This window comes from Anabrus simplex, chromosome 4 (genome assembly GCF_040414725.1).
Source record: "Anabrus simplex isolate iqAnaSimp1 chromosome 4, ASM4041472v1, whole genome shotgun sequence".
Classification (NCBI taxonomy): Eukaryota; Metazoa; Arthropoda; class Insecta; order Orthoptera; family Tettigoniidae; genus Anabrus; species Anabrus simplex.
Window position 1 is genome coordinate 124,908,916 of NC_090268.1, and position 17,564 is coordinate 124,926,479.

Below are 17,564 nucleotides of genomic sequence, written 5' to 3' on the forward strand. Positions count from 1 at the left end.
AGAGTGAACGTTTGTGATAAGTGCAGGCATAGCAGGTAAGGCCGCCTGAGCGAGGTACTCGTCATCCTCCCCAGTTGTATCCCCCGACCCAGAGAAGCTCCAGGACACTGTCCTTCAGGCGGTAGAGGTGGGAACCCTCGCTGAGTCCGAGGGAAAAACCGACCCTAGAGGATAAATAGATACAGAAGAAGAAGAAAATCACGCGTAAGAATTTCACTTTCTGAAGAATAAATATTACAAGCAAAATTATTAAAATATAGTCGTTACATGCAGTTCGATTACTTTTATTCAATTACCTCCCAACTCTGGCAAGTAGCAGTAAATATTGCGCATGCGAACTAGACTTCATGAACTAGCGATGGCAATAACATTGAGCTTCCCCGATTTCGAACTGGGATAGATTTCCTGTTAGTACTAGTTATCTTACAACTTTTTTCTTTCAGACCAAATGATCTCCGTTTCATAGCGTGAGAAATGTCTTCAATTTGTGGCAATGTCGAGGACCGAATCCAGTATTTCACGAATGCAACTATGTAGGGTAATCACCAGAAAAGGGAGAAGGCATTGCTCAAAATCACTTTAGCACACTTATGACAAAGAAGATCCTTGATAAGAGTAGTGTGAAGCGGCTGAGACCGGTTAGTAGCATTGCGCAATTCCGGCTGACGTATAGACAATTAAAACGGCACATTCGAAGTCTCCGGTGTGCGAGGTAAAACTGGGAATGATTTAAGGCATAGCCTCCAAGAAAGCTACTTTAGCGAAGCAGAAATACAAGTTCATGTATCCGATGATTTGTGGGGAGAGGGGGAGTGATAGACGAGTGGCATCGTCCCTGGTTTGAATCCTAACCCAGGGATACGGAGCTAATTGAATAAGAACTATATGCTTGGATTTGAAGTGAATTTAGGAGAAAATAATTTACTGCAATAAGCACTTACCTTACCTTAAGGATTTTTCTTAAGTTTACACTGTATGTACAGCAAAATAAAATATAATAAGAGAGGAAAGAAGTAGCAACAGTGTAAATTGAAACTGTAGAAATCGTCGAGTGTGTTATATCCAATTCATTGTTTCCCAATTTTGTAATCGCCATAGACCCCTATTATGTGTGACTTTTCTTCAATATTAAACATATTCCCTTTATTTTGCGACATCTTTATAGCGATGTTTGCCTTGACCGTTTAACAGACAGATTTGAAATCTGCTTAAAACAAGAGTTTGAAAAAAAAAAAAAAGAACAACCTTTACATTGCTCTCAGCAATCCCCAAACGCGTAACAAACAAAAATCATCATTGGACGTTATAGTCGATACATTTCTCGGAAAATGTGATAAAACGTGCGCTGTTTTATGCGATATGTCATTTTAAGTGGCTTTTTAAACATAGTGTTTATATATGATTTAGCAGGGACCGTTAGATTTCGCCGTTATATCTAATGCGCCGTAAAAAGCAATGTCGCAATAAACGGTTTCAGCTGTATTAAAAGTAATTAGTTAAAATCTCTTTCCACAACCCTTGTGAAGAACGAATACTTAAGCTAGTCTTCCTAAAGAAAGTACCCCTTAGATGCATAAAGCAACGGTGTGAATCTTGATGAGTGAATGATGGTGTGTGTGTATGTGTTTGTGTATAATTTACTTAATTTTCTTAAAGTTATTTTAAACTTATTCTTCATTAAATTTCATTCAGTAGTTCGACAAATTATATTTACATATTGGTATATTTATTATGTTGCATTTATTTTGAATTTATGATACAAATTCGTTTCTTTTAAAAAATGTAATATTCTCCACAGTTTTTCTGTACAATAACGTGGTTAAGTGTAAGAGAGGACCAATATTCCTAACTTTACCGCTGTTAAAGGGAAATAAATAAATTAATAAAATGATAATTGTAAGGTGGCCTGAATAATTTGGTCCATTTCGTTCAAGAGGAAGATAAAGCCCACACAGCTTCCGATATTATCCAGCAAATGGGAGAGTGATGGCATTGAGAGCCTTCTTTTAAATGGAGAAGGTTGCTGTTAGATAACGTTATTACCAAAAGGCTAGAAAGAGCTTTCGGATGAAACATTTGCAGGAGTGAGATAGGTCTTTAAAAGCAATGTTGTTTAGGAGAGAGCTTCTTAAGTACAGCACGACGAGGTTCTGATATCAAAGAAGTGCCTGTAGAAGTCTGGTAGGAGAGGTGATGCATTGATCGCAGCCGACATGACATTAAAAGCGTAACCATCCATAACCAACATGATCACGACAATAAATCAGGTGAATACTAGGCTTGCTGTAAAGCCCATCTGGTGGCCTATATCGTTAAGATCTGACACCGGGGTTAGCCGGTTCGAGCCCCATTGATCGAAAGAAATATATGTTCACCATCAGAATGTCGGCCGGCAAGGAGGGAGAGGTGGTGGTGGTATTAAATTTCTAATCGCTAGATTGCGAGCCAAAATTCTGGATTTAACTCCAAAATTCTCCACATTGCTCTTATGGAGTGAGGACATATTATGACGCCTGTTGATTGTGATTCGTCCGTCGGATGGAAACGTAAAGCCTTGGTGTTATTCGACAGGGGTAGGCTATCGGCACCGGGTTTTACCCTCTCCCTTCCTACTATCATATATCACGTTATTCATTTCATCTCATTAACTTCTCTGATCAGGTTGACGTCAGGAATGGCACCTGGTCTTAAAAACTTACTACGAACATTCATCTCAGTTCATACCCGACCCCCTAGAGAAACGGGACAACATGTAGAGATAACGGTGTTGTCCCCAGAAATTTTCGTCAGCTGGGTGACGGGAATTAGTAACTGGGAGGGGAATACTAAATAAAATTGGAAATTATAACTTTTCAATTTCGTCCCCTCAGGAGAATAACAATAATATTAATGCCAAAATTGAACTATTTCAGTGTTATTATCACGAACAAGGCATAACGGAGTATTTTCAATTTCTAGTGTTCTATTGCTCGTTCACAATCATGTGACACCGGAACTTACCACTCGGTTGTTGTGGAGTGCCATATGGGTTTGTCCATCTCGATGAAATGAAATGTCGTATGGCTTTTAGTGCCGGGAATCCCAGGACAAGTTCAGCTCGCCAGGTGCAGGTCTTTCTATTTGACTCCGTAGGCGACCTGCGCGTCGTGATGAGGATGAAATGATGATGACCAGCCTCCGTGCCATTGGTTAATAATTAAGGTGAAAATCCCTGACCCGGCCGGGAATCGAACCCGGGACCCTCTGAATCCAAGGCCAGGACGCTGACCGTTCAGTCAACGAGTCGGACGTCCATCTCGATGAGCCATACTGATCAGTTGGCCTACTTGATGACTTATTCCTGAATTTATTTTATTTTTTTGCAATTGGCTTTACGTCGCACCGACACAGATAGGTCTTATGGCGACGATGGGACAGGAAAGGCCTAGGAGTGGGAAGGCCGGGCTGAGTGGCTCAGACGGTTGAGGCAATGGCCTTTTGGCCCCAACTTGGCAAGTTCGATCCTGGATCAGTCCGGTGGTATTTGAAGGTGCTCAAATACGACATTCTCGTGTCGGTAGATTTACTAGCATGTAAAAGAACTCCTGCGGGACTGCATTCCGGCACCTCAGCGTTTCCGAAAACCGTAAAAGTAGTTAGTGGGACGTAAAACAAATAACATTATTATTATTAGGACTGGGAAGAAAGCAGCCGTGGCGTCAATTAAGGTACAGCCCCAGAATTTGCCTGATGTAAAATGGGAAACCACGGAAAACCATCTTCAGGGCTGTTGACACAGGGGTTAGAACCCACTATTTCCCGGATGCAAGTTCACAGCTGTGCAGCCCTAACCGCACGGCCAACTCGCCAGGTAATTTATTTTCTTGTCTCCTCTTTCTTTGTCCCTTCTACGTATTATTTATTTATTTATTTATTTATTTATTTATTTATTTGATCACATGATTTCGTCATTCAGTGACACAATGTACAATTAATGCAAATAAATTCATTACAGAAAATGTAAGGAAATATGCACGTATACGAACCGCAAGAATTCACCAGAATGAATTGGTGACCCACATTAATGGAAAAACGAGGCCCGAACGACTTGGTTAAGTGGTTCATGAAGGTGTAAGCTTGCAGTCGGCAGGCCTGAAGATAGTTTTCTGTGATTTCTAATGTTTACAGCTGGCTAATATCGGGACTGTGCAATAAGTCCACGGCCGCCTCTTTCTCAATCAGAACCTTTTCTCCTCCCACAGTCAACGAAAACCTACTTTAAACTGGCAAAAAGTAAAATAAATTAAAAATCTGAAGGAGTTGCCGACGTCTACGAAACTAATTTACGAGAACATTTTGAGGACATAATTTCACGAAAATTGAATTTTTTTAATGATTTACGTAACCTATTAATTTAAAATTTATTTATATATATTTTTTCGTGATTAGCTGCCACCCCCGGAGGCCCGGGTTTGATTCCCGGCTCTGCCACGAAATTTGAAAAGTGGTATGAGGGCTGGAACGGGGTCCACTCAGCCTCGGGAGGTCAACTGAGTAGAGGTGGGTTCGATTCCCACCTCAGCCATCCTGGAAGTGGTTTTCCGTGTTTTCCCACTTCTCCTCCAGGCGAATGCCGGGATGGTACCTAACATAAGGCCACGGCCGCTTCCTTCTCTCTTCCTTGCCTATCCCTTCCAATCTTCCCATCCCTCCACAAGGCCCCTGTTCAGCATAGCAGGTGAGGCCGCCTGGGCGAGGTACTGGTCATTCTCTCCAGTTGTATCCCCGACCAAGAGTCTGAAGCTCCAGGACACTGCCCTTTTGGCGGTAGAGATGGGATCCCTCGCTGTGTCCGAGGGAAAAGCCGACCCTGGAGGGTAAACAGATGATGATGATGATTTATATATTTTGTTGTAATTTCAAGACTAAACGAATATTGTATAATGCATGAACATTTCACGAATACCATAATAGTTTTTTTGCTGTGAGTGGTATTCTGAAGTCGGAAATTTGTTATGAATTATTTGCTTTCGGCAGATATCTGGTGTTCATGCTGTGCATGTTTCTATTTATTTATTTATTTATTTATTTATTTATTTATTTATTTATTTATTTATTTATTTATTTGTCTTCTTTCAAGTGGCGAAGTTAGGGAGCTTAGCCCTCCTTTATACTTTAACCACATTTAAAACACTTATTTGTCGATTTGATTTGATGAGAAACCTCAGTATCCAAGTCTCCATCTTTTTCCAAGCTACCAGGGTCAACCTTGGAGAAAGATGGAGTCTTGGATGCTGACGTTTCACGCCGAATCCGGTGTGGATGGAAGAAAATGACTGGAAAGTCGCGCGACGGAAATGTGAGCATCAGATTGAAAGGAAAGTTGTGCGAGGTAGTGGTAAGATCAGTGGTAATGTATGGTTCTGGAACTTGGACAATTAGCAAGGATCGGGAAAGGAAACTTGGTGGGGGGGGGGAGGTAAAATTCGAATGGTAAGGGGGATGAGTGGCATTTTAAGAGTTGGCAGAATATGGAATAAGTGCACCAGAGGGGCTGTAAAGGTAGGGCAGTTGGGTAGAAAAATTGAAGAAAGCAGACTTGGGTGGTGTGACCATATGAAATGAAGACACGTTTAAAATTATATGGAAAAGAGAGTGCGTGGCCTGGAGGTGTCTGGAAGAAGAAAGATTGACAGGCCCAAGCTAAGGTGGGCAGTTGAAATATCTGAAGATATGAAGGAGAGAGGCTGGATGAAAGGAGATCTGAAAAGAGAGAAATGGCGGAAAAGAATAAAGGATAGAAATTCTGACCTCACGCAGAAGTGGAAAAAGGCTTAGAAAAAGAAGAGGAAGAGAAAGAAGACTTTACATTTGTGGTCACGAGTGTTGCTCACAGAATTGCGTGAAGGATCACGTCGTTACAAAACGAACCACGACAAAGAAGAAGACAAAAACGAGACGAATAATAATAATAATAATAATAATAATAAGAAGAAGAAGAAGAAGAAGAAGAAGAAGTACTCTTAAGGCGCTGATACATCTTGATGAGTCATACTGAATAGTTAGCCTACTCGATGACTTATTCCTGAATTTATTTACTTGTCTCCTCTGGCCTGCCTCTCTTTCTTTGTCCTTTCTACGTATTAATGTTTGAAAGTGACGATAGTGATTTCTCGAGGACAGGCCATCGTTCAAGGGAAGTACTGTGCTGTATCTTAAACAGCCTTCTCTCAGCCTCTGAACGGGTACATAATCCATGTGACAATCTCGCAGGGTTACAAAGGACATCGATAATATGACGCAAGACATATGACTTCGGTGTCCAATGGTTAAATAACTGCAGTAGACTGCATTCGACCTCTGGTGACCCACTATATGTTTGTTTGCAATGCAATCTGTCACTTAGTCTGCAATTATACCTAAGACTGTCGATTGTAAACTCCACCTTTGCTTTCAGATTCTCAGCTTATGCTGCAAAGTTTCAAGAATGATTTTTAAAAATTCTCTATTGAATTTACACTTTACTCCTTTTCAAAGTACCGCCCTTCACACGTAATACATTTTTTACAGCATGTTATTCACATTTCAAGTACATGAAATAGTTCCTTTGGTGACATCTGTTTTAACATTGCGGATGTGGCTTGTAGCACTGCATCATATGAAGGGGATTTCTTGCCGTTTGGGAATGTCCAGAAATCAGATGGCACTACTACGATTGATTTGATTGAGGATTGTTGTTTAAAGGGGCCTAACATCTAGGTCATCGGACCCTAATGGTACGAAATGAGACGAAATGGAATGACATATTAAAAGTCTAAAATTCTCCACTGACCAGAATTCAAAAGCGAGAGAACGAAGAATGAATGAATGGACATGAATTTAAAACAATCAGTGGATGCGACCCGCAAGGTCTCACATTCATATAAACTGACGTGACGAAATAGTAGTACTGACCACGGGACTACTGCTATAGCATAACACAATCGATAATGCGTGCAGTCAACAGGGCGTCCTAAATCGAAGTTATCGGCCCCTCATAACGGTACTGATCGCTAGCAAAGTAGAACCATGGTATTTGTTCTGTTGCGGTACTAATCAAAAGTAGCCGAGACTTGCGGTATTCCACACACTATTGTACTACTCAGAGCTTATGAAATCCGACATAGAATACAGACCTATGTTTTTCTCACTTTGCGGCGCCATTTACAGGCAACGCAAACCTATGGTGTTCATCACAGAAGAGTACTAACCACAGGGACCTCTCCCTATTCCGTGGTGTTCCTCATATAGTGGGTACTAATCATAGGCAAGGCAGAACCATGGTAGCTATCATCCCATGGTCCTGCTCATATGGTGGTACTAATCACAGGGACTGCAAAAGCCGACCGCACGGTGCTCCTGTGTGCTACTAATCACAAACCAATTTCGTACCCAAGTAGTGGTACTACGCACAAGTAAAAACAACCCTTGGTGTTCTCCGCGTGGTGGTACTAATCACAAGTAGTTTCATGGTTCTAATACAATCAACCCTTGGTCGCCCCTTTTAGTCGCCTCTCACGACAGACAGGGGATACCGTGGGTGCATTATTCGTCAGCCTCCCCCACCCACAGGGGGTGTGTGTTTGGTCCGCGAGAGGTATTTTATTTCCCTCAAGTCCGCCGGTAAGCCGGTGAGGACCCCCCTATCCGCCACCTGGGACGCGCCACGTGGGAGTATCACCTCTCCCCCTGCTACGCCTGCGTAGCAGGTTCGTGGCACTACTACGGAAGATGTTGTATAGTAATGTCCCATCTTGGTCTGCCAGCACCTGCATCGCCCCAACAGCAACATGCGGGCGATATCCTGCAGCAAAAAACACTGTTCCTTGAGCAATTCCTGTCTTTTCTTCCTCATGAAATGAAATGACGTGTGGCTTTTAGTGCCGGGAGTGTCCGAGGACATGTTCGGCTCGCCAAGTCCAGGTCTTTTGATTTGACTCCCGTAGGCGACCTGCGCGTCATGATGAGGATGAAATGATGATGAAGACGACACGTACACCCAGCCCCCGTACCAGTGAAATTAACCAATGATGGTTAAAATTCCCGACCCTGCCGGGAATCGAACTCGGGACCCCTCTAACCAAAGGCCAGCACGCTGAACATTTAGCCATGGAGCCGTACTTCTTCCTCATGACTCCTCGTAAATGGCTCCTTATGATGTTTGCATAATAGCCACCGTCCCTAGAAATTCCCCTTCCGATAATAATAATAATAATAATAATAATAATAATAATAATAATAATAATAATAATAATAATAATAATAATAATAATAATAATAATAATAATGGCGTGTGGCCTCCGGAGAGGACTGGTGCAGGTCTTTGGCGTTGGTGCCTGATAGACGACCTCCACGTTTGTATGAATGAGGCCCTACCCTACGACCATCGCAATTCACCAATTAAGTCTAAACTCACCGAACTGGCCGGGAATCGAATCTGGATCCCCTTGGACCAAAAGTATAAAGTCTGGAAAAATATTAAATGCGAGAAACATAAAATACCATGCGCCCATTCTTTTGTGAGCGATTATACTTTTTTTTTACTTAGACATGATGGGTTATTGAAGAAAATAATAGTGTTCCACAGAGAAAAAAAAAAAATTATAAAGGACGGCCAAGATTAAATTACATGACGCAAATATTAGATGACATGATATGTGATTCCTACTAGGAATTGAAAAAGAAAGTAGGGAAACGAATGGACAGCTGCTGCCAACCAGCCTCACGGCTGATAACTAGAGAGAGAGAGAGTATTTTCTTTTCTTACAATTTGCCTTACGTCGCACGGACACAGACAAGTCTTATGGCAACGATGGGATAAGAAAGGGCTAGGAGTTGGCAGACAGCGACCGTGACCTTAATTAAGGTACGGCCTGAAGCACTTGCCTGCAGTGAAAATGGGAAACCACGATAAACCATCTTCAAGGCTACGGACTGTGGGGCTCGAACCCACTATAAAAAATCTGTCGCAGAAGCACATTCCTGTTCTGTTGCGCTCAAGGGTATTACACCTAAAAGGTGATTGATCTGAACTCAGAGTCAATTACAATATTTGCCGAAAGGGTAAAAAAACAGAGCATTGACGTAGGAAGAGCAGAACCATAAGAGGGGACTAAAGGGTTATAAAAATTGCATACAGATGATTATTTATAAGTAGACTTGCAGACTGAGCACTATAAGGTATAGTAGTCCAAAATAATATGTTCATGCAGAAAATTGCAAGGAATTTCGCAAACTGTATTCCTTTCCTTGCAGAAATGGCATATACCGTATTTTCTTTTTCTTTTGAAACGCAGAAAATCGGACGCAGAATATATGCCTGCTCTCCTGTTTTTATGTAGCCGTCGACTTTGATATTTGGCCCCCTAAAACAACAATAATCACCATCATCATCGTCAACATCTCCTGTATAACCCATTATGATAGATGAATCCAGAACTTTTTTTCGACAGAGAAAAGAAGACTTTTCCAGCTTGATATTTCCCCTCCCACCACAGCCCACGTGAACTCTGAGAAGTAGCCAGCTGGAGGAAGAAATACTTTCAACCACTTTCAATGTCATACGAATCGTTTCTTCAAACAGCGATAACGACTTACCTCCTTCGCTCAAAGTTCAACTGCCACAGCTATCATTCTCGCGGCTTTCATGCCTGTTATTCTCAGCCTACAGTCGTCCCGACGGATGAAATTATATCCGCATTTAAAGATTCTGACAAAAAAAAAAGTGAAACAGATACAGTAGTATCAAAGTAATGCTTCCTATGCATTTGTCCAAAACGAACTAAATGCAAATCTTATGGCATTTGCATTAAATATCCCTGTATCGTTCATGAACATTCCTCAATTTTCTACATAGGCACCATAATTTCCCATGAATTTGGTCTACCTGTGAGCATTTTCAGGGATTAACTTGAATACATTCTGCCAGTCTGCTATCGTTCGTGAAATGGGGTCCACGGAGTACATCCTTGAGGCTAAAAGGGTGAAATCTGAAGGTGCTAGATCAGGAGTTTCCAATTTGTAAGGTCTCGAGGGCCATATTGGAAACCTTAGTCATGTTCGCGGACCGCACTTGAATAATAGGCCAATTTTCGTAAAATTCTGCATAGTAGGCCTACAGAAGTATCATTATGAAAAACTAGTATGCAGAATTCAATTGAAATAAAGGTTTGATAATTTTAATTACTTAGGTAAAACATTATTTTACAATTGCATAAAAGAGTGAAATTTGGAGCCGGGCTGACTGGCTCCGATGGTTGAGGCGCTGGCCTTTTTAAGTTGATAGGTTCGATGTTAGATCACTCCGAAGGTGCTCAATGTCGATTGATTTACTGGCACGTAAAAGAACTCTTGCGCGACAAAATTCTGGCACATCGGCGTCTCCGAGAAACATCAAAAGTAGTTAGTGGGACGTAAAAACCAATCATTATCATGTGAAATTTGGATTTTAAATTTTTTTAAATAAAAAAATTTTCCATTCAGATGAAGTGAAATTTTAAAAAGAGGAAATGATATTAAAGAATGAACTACTTTGGACTTGGGTCTATAACGAATATAAAAAATAATACATTTTTGAACGACTTATTAAAAATATTATTTTGTAACTATTCTTCACTTTATTAAAATGCTCTCGCGGGCCGCATTATATGGCTTCGCGTGCCACATGCTGACCGCGGGCCGCCATTTGGAAACCCTTGTGCTAGATCCATGGTATTGGAAAATTGTGGAGAAACAGTCCATCCACTCCTTTCAATATTGTGTTCTCGACTCATTCCCCGGTGATACTTGAAGGTGTTCAAATACGCCAACTTCTTGTCCGTGGTTTACAGTAAAAGAATTCCTGCCGGTACCTCCGCGCTTCCGTAAACCGTAAAAACAGTCAGTGGGACATGGGACAAAGTGAGAAACAACAGCTTCTGGTACAAATGTCGCTGCTAGGACAGCTTTCGTTGACCACAAGAATTACACTCGGCCAGCTAACCAGTTTATACAGACTGATTAAGGCCAATTTTAATTCGCACAACTAACACGCACCATTGTTTAAACATTCAAAACCACTGTTAGAATAAAAAGAAGTTCCCGCCTGAATGGTTTCGGTTCGATTCCCAGTTCTTTCGTGAATTGAAGCCTAGGTGGCTGGAGATGGATGCATTCAAGCACCTAGGGTAAAATAGACGAAAACCGGGCGAGTTGGCCGTGCGCGTAGAGGCGCGCGGCTGTGAGCTTGCATCCGGGAGATAGTAGGTTCGAATCCCACTATCGGCAGCCCTGAAAATGGTTTCCGTGGTTTCCCATTTTCACACCAGGCAAATGCTGGGGCTGTACCTTAATTAAGGCCACGGCCGCTTCCTTCCAACTCCTAGGCCTTTCCTATCCCATCGTCGCCATAAGACCTATCTGTGTCGGTGCGACGTAAAGCCCCTAGCAAAAAAAAAAATGACGAAAACAGTTTGCAACATCATTGTCGGTCATTTTATAAGGAATAACTATTATGACTGTTCACACGACCAAACCAGAACTTTTATATACGAAAATACGGTGTTGCAATGGTAACTGTCTCACCATGTTAACAGCTTAGATTCAGACTGGCGACTGATGACTGTCGAACAAGTGCAGGCTGCTTGCAAGGCCAAGAACTACGCTCGCTCCTGCCATACTGCAGCTGCCGTAGCGCAGAGTTCAAACACCGCGCGTTCGGTCTGAGTTTATATGAGCGACCATGTAGTCTTTTCCAATGAATCAGAGCGTCTCATAATGTATCCAATATATGACAAATGTAATCCTTTAGTGAATGCCTTAAGAGACAGATCTGGTTTGATCTTTTGAATGACCCATGCATTTGTCTTCTTGGCTGTCCAAGGGATACGCAGTATCCTTCTCCAACACCAGAGCTCAAATATGCTTCCTATCTCGCTTATGGTCCAGCTTTCACAACCATGTGTAGGCATGGGAAAGATTAATGCCTTCGCCATTCTGACTTGAGTATGCAAAGATACATCTGAACATTTGAAGATCTTATCCAGGACTTTGAATGCCGCTCTTCCAAGAGAAAGTCTTCGGCGAATATACTAACAGATACATACACGAGACGCCAAAGCCATAGACTACAGGTTATCAGGTTGACAAGAAGAAGAAGAAGAAGAAGAAGAAGAATTGTTTTCAAATATCATTTCTATAGCAAGTACAAGTAGGCAACCATCCTCTATTAACACCAATCAGAGTGAAAGAATGGAAGAGGTCTGACACTTCGAAACTTGAAGGTATCGGCCAAGGAAAGACAAGCGCCACGAAAGGCGTGCAAATGGTAGACTCCGTAGGCCTCGAATACTCTAATACCGTCGGGTTGGAAAATAACATGAATTGACTAGGGAGGTTTGGATAGGATATATGTAAGTGAGGAGTCTGTCACAAGTAAGTGGAAGCAATGACAGGACACAGCTACGGGCCCCATGGTCACCAAACCACGCTCCGAAGTTTAGAGCCTCTAGGGCTCCTTCTAGTCGCCTCTTACGGCAGGAAGAGGATACAGTGGGTGTTATTCTATCAGCCCCACCCGCAGGGGGTTGTTTTCAAAAGTTCATGAAAAATCCGTTGTCTAACAATATTATTCTCTCTATAGCAAGATCTCATCACGAGGATAAAGATCAAGTCCCATGGATGTCGATTGTGGAATGATTAATATAGACCATGTGCAGGAGCTGCCTAGCCGAAATGGTAAAGACATCCTCGTTTCACCCGGAAGGACATGGGTTCCAATCACCGTCCAGAAGTCGAAAAATTTAGAAACGAGATTTGCATTTCTGGAGAGGAATATGGTTCGGCGGTTCAGTCAAAAATGAATACCAAATGCACAGGTGGCCGGATAACCACTTGATCCCACTTCGTGCCAAGGTGGATAGTGGAACGTCCACTCCTCCAAGGGCTTTCATGCCTATACGAAGATGACTTTGTTTCTTATGTACGTTTCGGTGTTACGGTGAATAGAATGGCTAGCAAATTGGAATCATAACGCAGGAGAAGATGAAACAAAGCCAGAAATGATGAAGTGTACTGGCAAGCTGGAATAGAATGGCTTTACGACGCAAAGGATTAGTATGTGCTTTGAGTACGGAGCCTTCAAATTGAAGCAAGTACTTCCATCGACACGATTTTTTTTACAATTTGTTTTACCAGTGCGAAGTAAAGTAAATTGTAAAATTCAGTTATCAAATTCATTATTGTTTTCTTTACGTGTTCAACGTCGCACCAACATACGCACGATTTCTAACTTAAAGTAGGCCTACATCCCCCGAATCTGCCACAGAAACCATAAACAATATCTTCAAGGTGGTCGACGGTGGGATCCGAACCAGGTATTACTCGAATAAAGTCTTACTGCAACGTGAGTCGTTTTTTGCTAGTTGCTTTACGTCGCACCGACACAGGTAGGTCTTATGGCGACGATAGGACAGGGAAGGGTTAGGAGTGGGAAGGAAGCGGCCGTGGCCTTAATTAAGGTACAGCCCCAGCATTTGCCTGGTGTGAAAATGGGAAACCACGGAGAACCATTTTCAGGGCTGCCGACAGTGGGGTTCGAACCTACTATCTCTCGAATACTGGATACTGGCCGCACTTAAGCGACTGCAGCTATCGAGCTCGGTAACGTGAGTCGTAATGGGTAGCCCATCCTCTAAGAGGAGGAAGTCAGGCAAGGTCGCAGTCATTCAAATGTGCTATTTATAGTTCAGAAGAGAATATACTGAAGCAATCAGTTTAGACGACGAAGTCACGAGTATTATGTTTACCAAGAAAACTGACAGATACCACAGAGGAACAGAAAGATACCAGGAGAGGATGTTTATCGTTTGAGAACCAATGTTTAGATTACATTAAGGTAAGAGACGGGTAGGAGATCATTGGGGCGCAAAGTTGGTTATCAGAGTACTTGAAGGCAAATCAATTTACAATGCACATCTAATGTATGTTAAAAGCAACTACTACTACTACTACTACTGCTAATAATAATAATAATAATAATAATAATAATAATAATAATAATAATAATAATAATAATAATAATAATAATAACCCAGTGAGTTGGCTACACGGTTTGGGCCACGTAGCTCTTAGATTTCATTCGGGAGATAGTTTGTTCGAACCCCACTGACGGCAGCCCTCAAGATGTTTTTCCGTGGTTTCCCATTTTCACACCAGGCAAATGCTTTTATTTATTTATTATTTATTTAGGGTATGGCTTTTAGTGCCGGAAGTATCCCACGACATATTCCTGGTGCAGGTCTTTCTATTTGACGCCCATGGGCGGCCTGAGCGTTACAATATTTAAATAACCATTTACCGCCTTGGTACTAGTGAAACACGGTGTGTCTGCGACAACGAAGGTTATGCAGCATTCAGAGCGATCAATAATTTGGATAGATGATCACATACCGTTGGCTAGTGAAGGAGAGGAAAGGTGCTGTCGACCCAACCACAAATAAACTTCAGCTCAAAATGGTTAATCAGCGATCTTTTCCACATCTGATCGCAGGCAAAGGGCTTGTAGTGCCAAAATTGGTCAGTCACGTGGTGTATAATTGGAATCTCCGCCGCTTACCATATTTCCAATTGATTTTTCATCCTTGCCTTAGGGCAAATTCATGGTCGCAACATCAACACTTGTAATAGGCCTAATTGTTAAGAAACTATATAACTTTTAATTTTCACTAACCTGGAAACAATACAGTTATATTTGCCGAAAATCCTAACTTATTAAATTGTTCCCTATCTCTGATTTATTACCAGTAAAAAAATAATTATATCCGCCTGTGTGGTATAGTGATTAATGTGATTAGCTGCCAACCCCGGAGGCACGGGTTCGATTCCCTGCTCTGACACGAAATTGGAAAAGTGGTACGAGAGCTGGAAAGCGGTCCACTCAGCCACAGGTTAGCTGAGTAGAAAGGGGTTCGATTCCCTCCTCATCCATACTGGAAGTGGTTTTCCGTGGTTTACCACTTCTCCTCCAGCCAAATGCCGTGAAGATACCCAACATACGGCCACGGCCGATTCATTCCCTCTTCCTTGTCTACCCCTTCCAATCTGCCCATCCCCCCACAAGGCCCCTGTTCAGCATAGCCGGTGAGGCCTCCTGGGCGAGGTACTGGTCCTCCTTCCCAGTTTCGTCATCGCAAATCAAAGTCTCACGCACCAGGACACTGCGTTTGTGGCGGTAGAGGTCCGAGGGAAAAGCAATCCTGGACGGTGAACGGATTCAGTTAGTCAGTTATGATTAAATAATCTAAAATACCGGTATTAATTTTGTAAGCGAAGTTTATGAGTGTGACATACTTCAACTAAAATGTATTTTCTAGCCAGTGTAAATTTAAGTTTATTTTCAACATATTCTCAAATGCAGCGTTAGAAATGGTTCTTTCATTACATTTTATATGAATATCATGAGTTGCCTGCAGTTCAGAACTCTTCGTTGAAGTAATTTATAATTGTGACTTCCAAGATATTTAATTTGAATAAATTCGCCCTTTTACTGATGCCTTCATGTATTCCAATAAAATTGCAATGAATCATGTTCCCTATTCATGACAAGTCTACCAACCTGTTAATGTTTCAAAGAACTAATTTTAGGAACAACGCATATTTCTGCGGAGGAATAATATTAATTAAATGGAAAATTAACCATCTCAATTGAATGAAAGGATACTAAGCTCTAGACAGACTTGCAATCTAATATTTCATTTTAGCACCACATGTCCTATTTTCTATAGCAGTGGTTCTCAAATTGTGGTACGTGTACCCCTAGGGTTCGCCTGAGACTTTTAGTGGGATACGCCAGCAGCCTTCAAGGGAACACTGAAGAAAAATTGAAATGTGGAAATAAATAAGAAGAAAGTTAAATATGTAGCATATCTGGAGCCACGCTTCGGTTTATAGTTTCACTTGGACTACGACACATCAGAAAACTGTGTCACACTATGCAGGAACAACCATTCCCTGGAAATTATGATGGTTTGCAATGTCTGAATTGCAGAATTAATATAGAAAAATGTTCATACTTATTTATTAATTTGATATTGAGGCTAAAATCTAGTGTTTTGTGAAACTTTCATACAAACTGGGTATCCTGTGTCACTTTATTATCATTGTATTATACTTGATACAGGCACAAACTCTTAAATGTCTTATGATGTGTTATAAAAACGTGTTTAATTTAGAAATTTCGTCTTATTTACGATCTATATTTAAAATAACTGTTCATAATCAATTAAAAATACCTTAATAACTAGCCACGTACTCATATTTTTTAAAGTTATAATTTAGAGATTTTTCGTGGGGCACATTGAACTTTTAGCCATGAGTGAGTGATACACTCTCATAATAGTTCGAGAACATTTGTTCTATAGATTGCCCGTGATAGTTAACTTATTCTTTTAGGCTGAGAATGAATGGCATAGTTAGCTTTGAAAGGTAGTACATTAAATGATATAAATTTACTAACCTTTTCCCGTTAATTTATCAAAAATATCGAAATATTAAAACATGGAAACTTTAATTTTTACGTGATTGTTGCCGAACTAGAGGAAGCGCATGCTTTGGCTGGGATTTGAGCAACGTCCGCCTTGCTGAAAAGCCACTGACAATCTAAGTAATCATTGTCTGTAACCCTAAACTTAAAACAATGCTCCAATATTTCCAAGATTCAGAAAACATAAAGAAAGGAGAACATTAAAAACTCTTTATGATCATACTAAAAGTTAGCCAGTGAATTCGCCAGCTACTCTAGTATAAGCATGCAAATAGAACTTACTTTGACTCCGTTTTTTCTTTAGTTTACTGGCGCTCTTCCCCATTATCACAAATTTTCTTTGATTATAGTTCTTGAAGACACTTCAGGTAAAACACTATTGACACATTAACTCAATTGTCATAATGCATAGGAACCTATTTTGTTGCACACCACTAAGCCAAACACGAAATTGCAAGTACGGAAGCACAAAAATGAAACGAATGTTTTAACTATTTATTTCCACACACACTGTCGCAGAAAATCGAGCTGGTTTTCCCTCAATGACAGTAAATGAAACACGGAGAAAATACTCAAATAATTACACATTATTTCACCGGACTGTCCGTCACATGCTACGATGCGAATCACAGCTGATTGCACACTTCAGGATACGAATTGCACATGGAACACGATGACGCAGGTTCTCGGAATACGAGCAAGCTCACGTTTAACAGCGGCTCACAGCACGCTTGGCGGTCCGCTAGCTAGGACGTCCAGCCAGCAACTGAATCGCACACTGCGTGCCGGCGAGGTGTAGAGCGCTGTCATAGGCCGACTGGTTCCTCTCTATGGGGAACCCTGCAGTACGTGTTATAAATACATATGATTATGATGGATATCATAGAGTGCACTATTAGATTGAAAATAAATACAGGATAACCTCGGCCAGCGCAGTCGCTTATTCGTCTTCCTTGTGCTCTATCCCCCTATGTGTGGGGGCTATACAATAAAACTCACGGTATCCCCTGCATGTCGAAAGAGGTGA

At 41.4% G+C, this 17,564-nt stretch overlaps 1 protein-coding gene across 1 annotated transcript in view; it reads right to left on the reverse strand.

Annotated features, from left to right (window-relative positions):
- LOC136871691 (breast cancer anti-estrogen resistance protein 3 homolog) overlaps positions 1-17,275 on the reverse strand; it is an 877,056-nt gene extending 859,781 nt beyond the window's left edge. Inside the window, exon 1 of the mRNA XM_067145201.2 lies at positions 16,820-17,275. Coding sequence (XP_067001302.1) covers positions 16,820-16,862 — 43 coding nt within the window. The 5' untranslated portion in view covers positions 16,863-17,275. The remainder of the gene's footprint in view (positions 1-16,819) is intronic.
- Between the last annotated feature and the right edge of the window lie 289 nt (positions 17,276-17,564).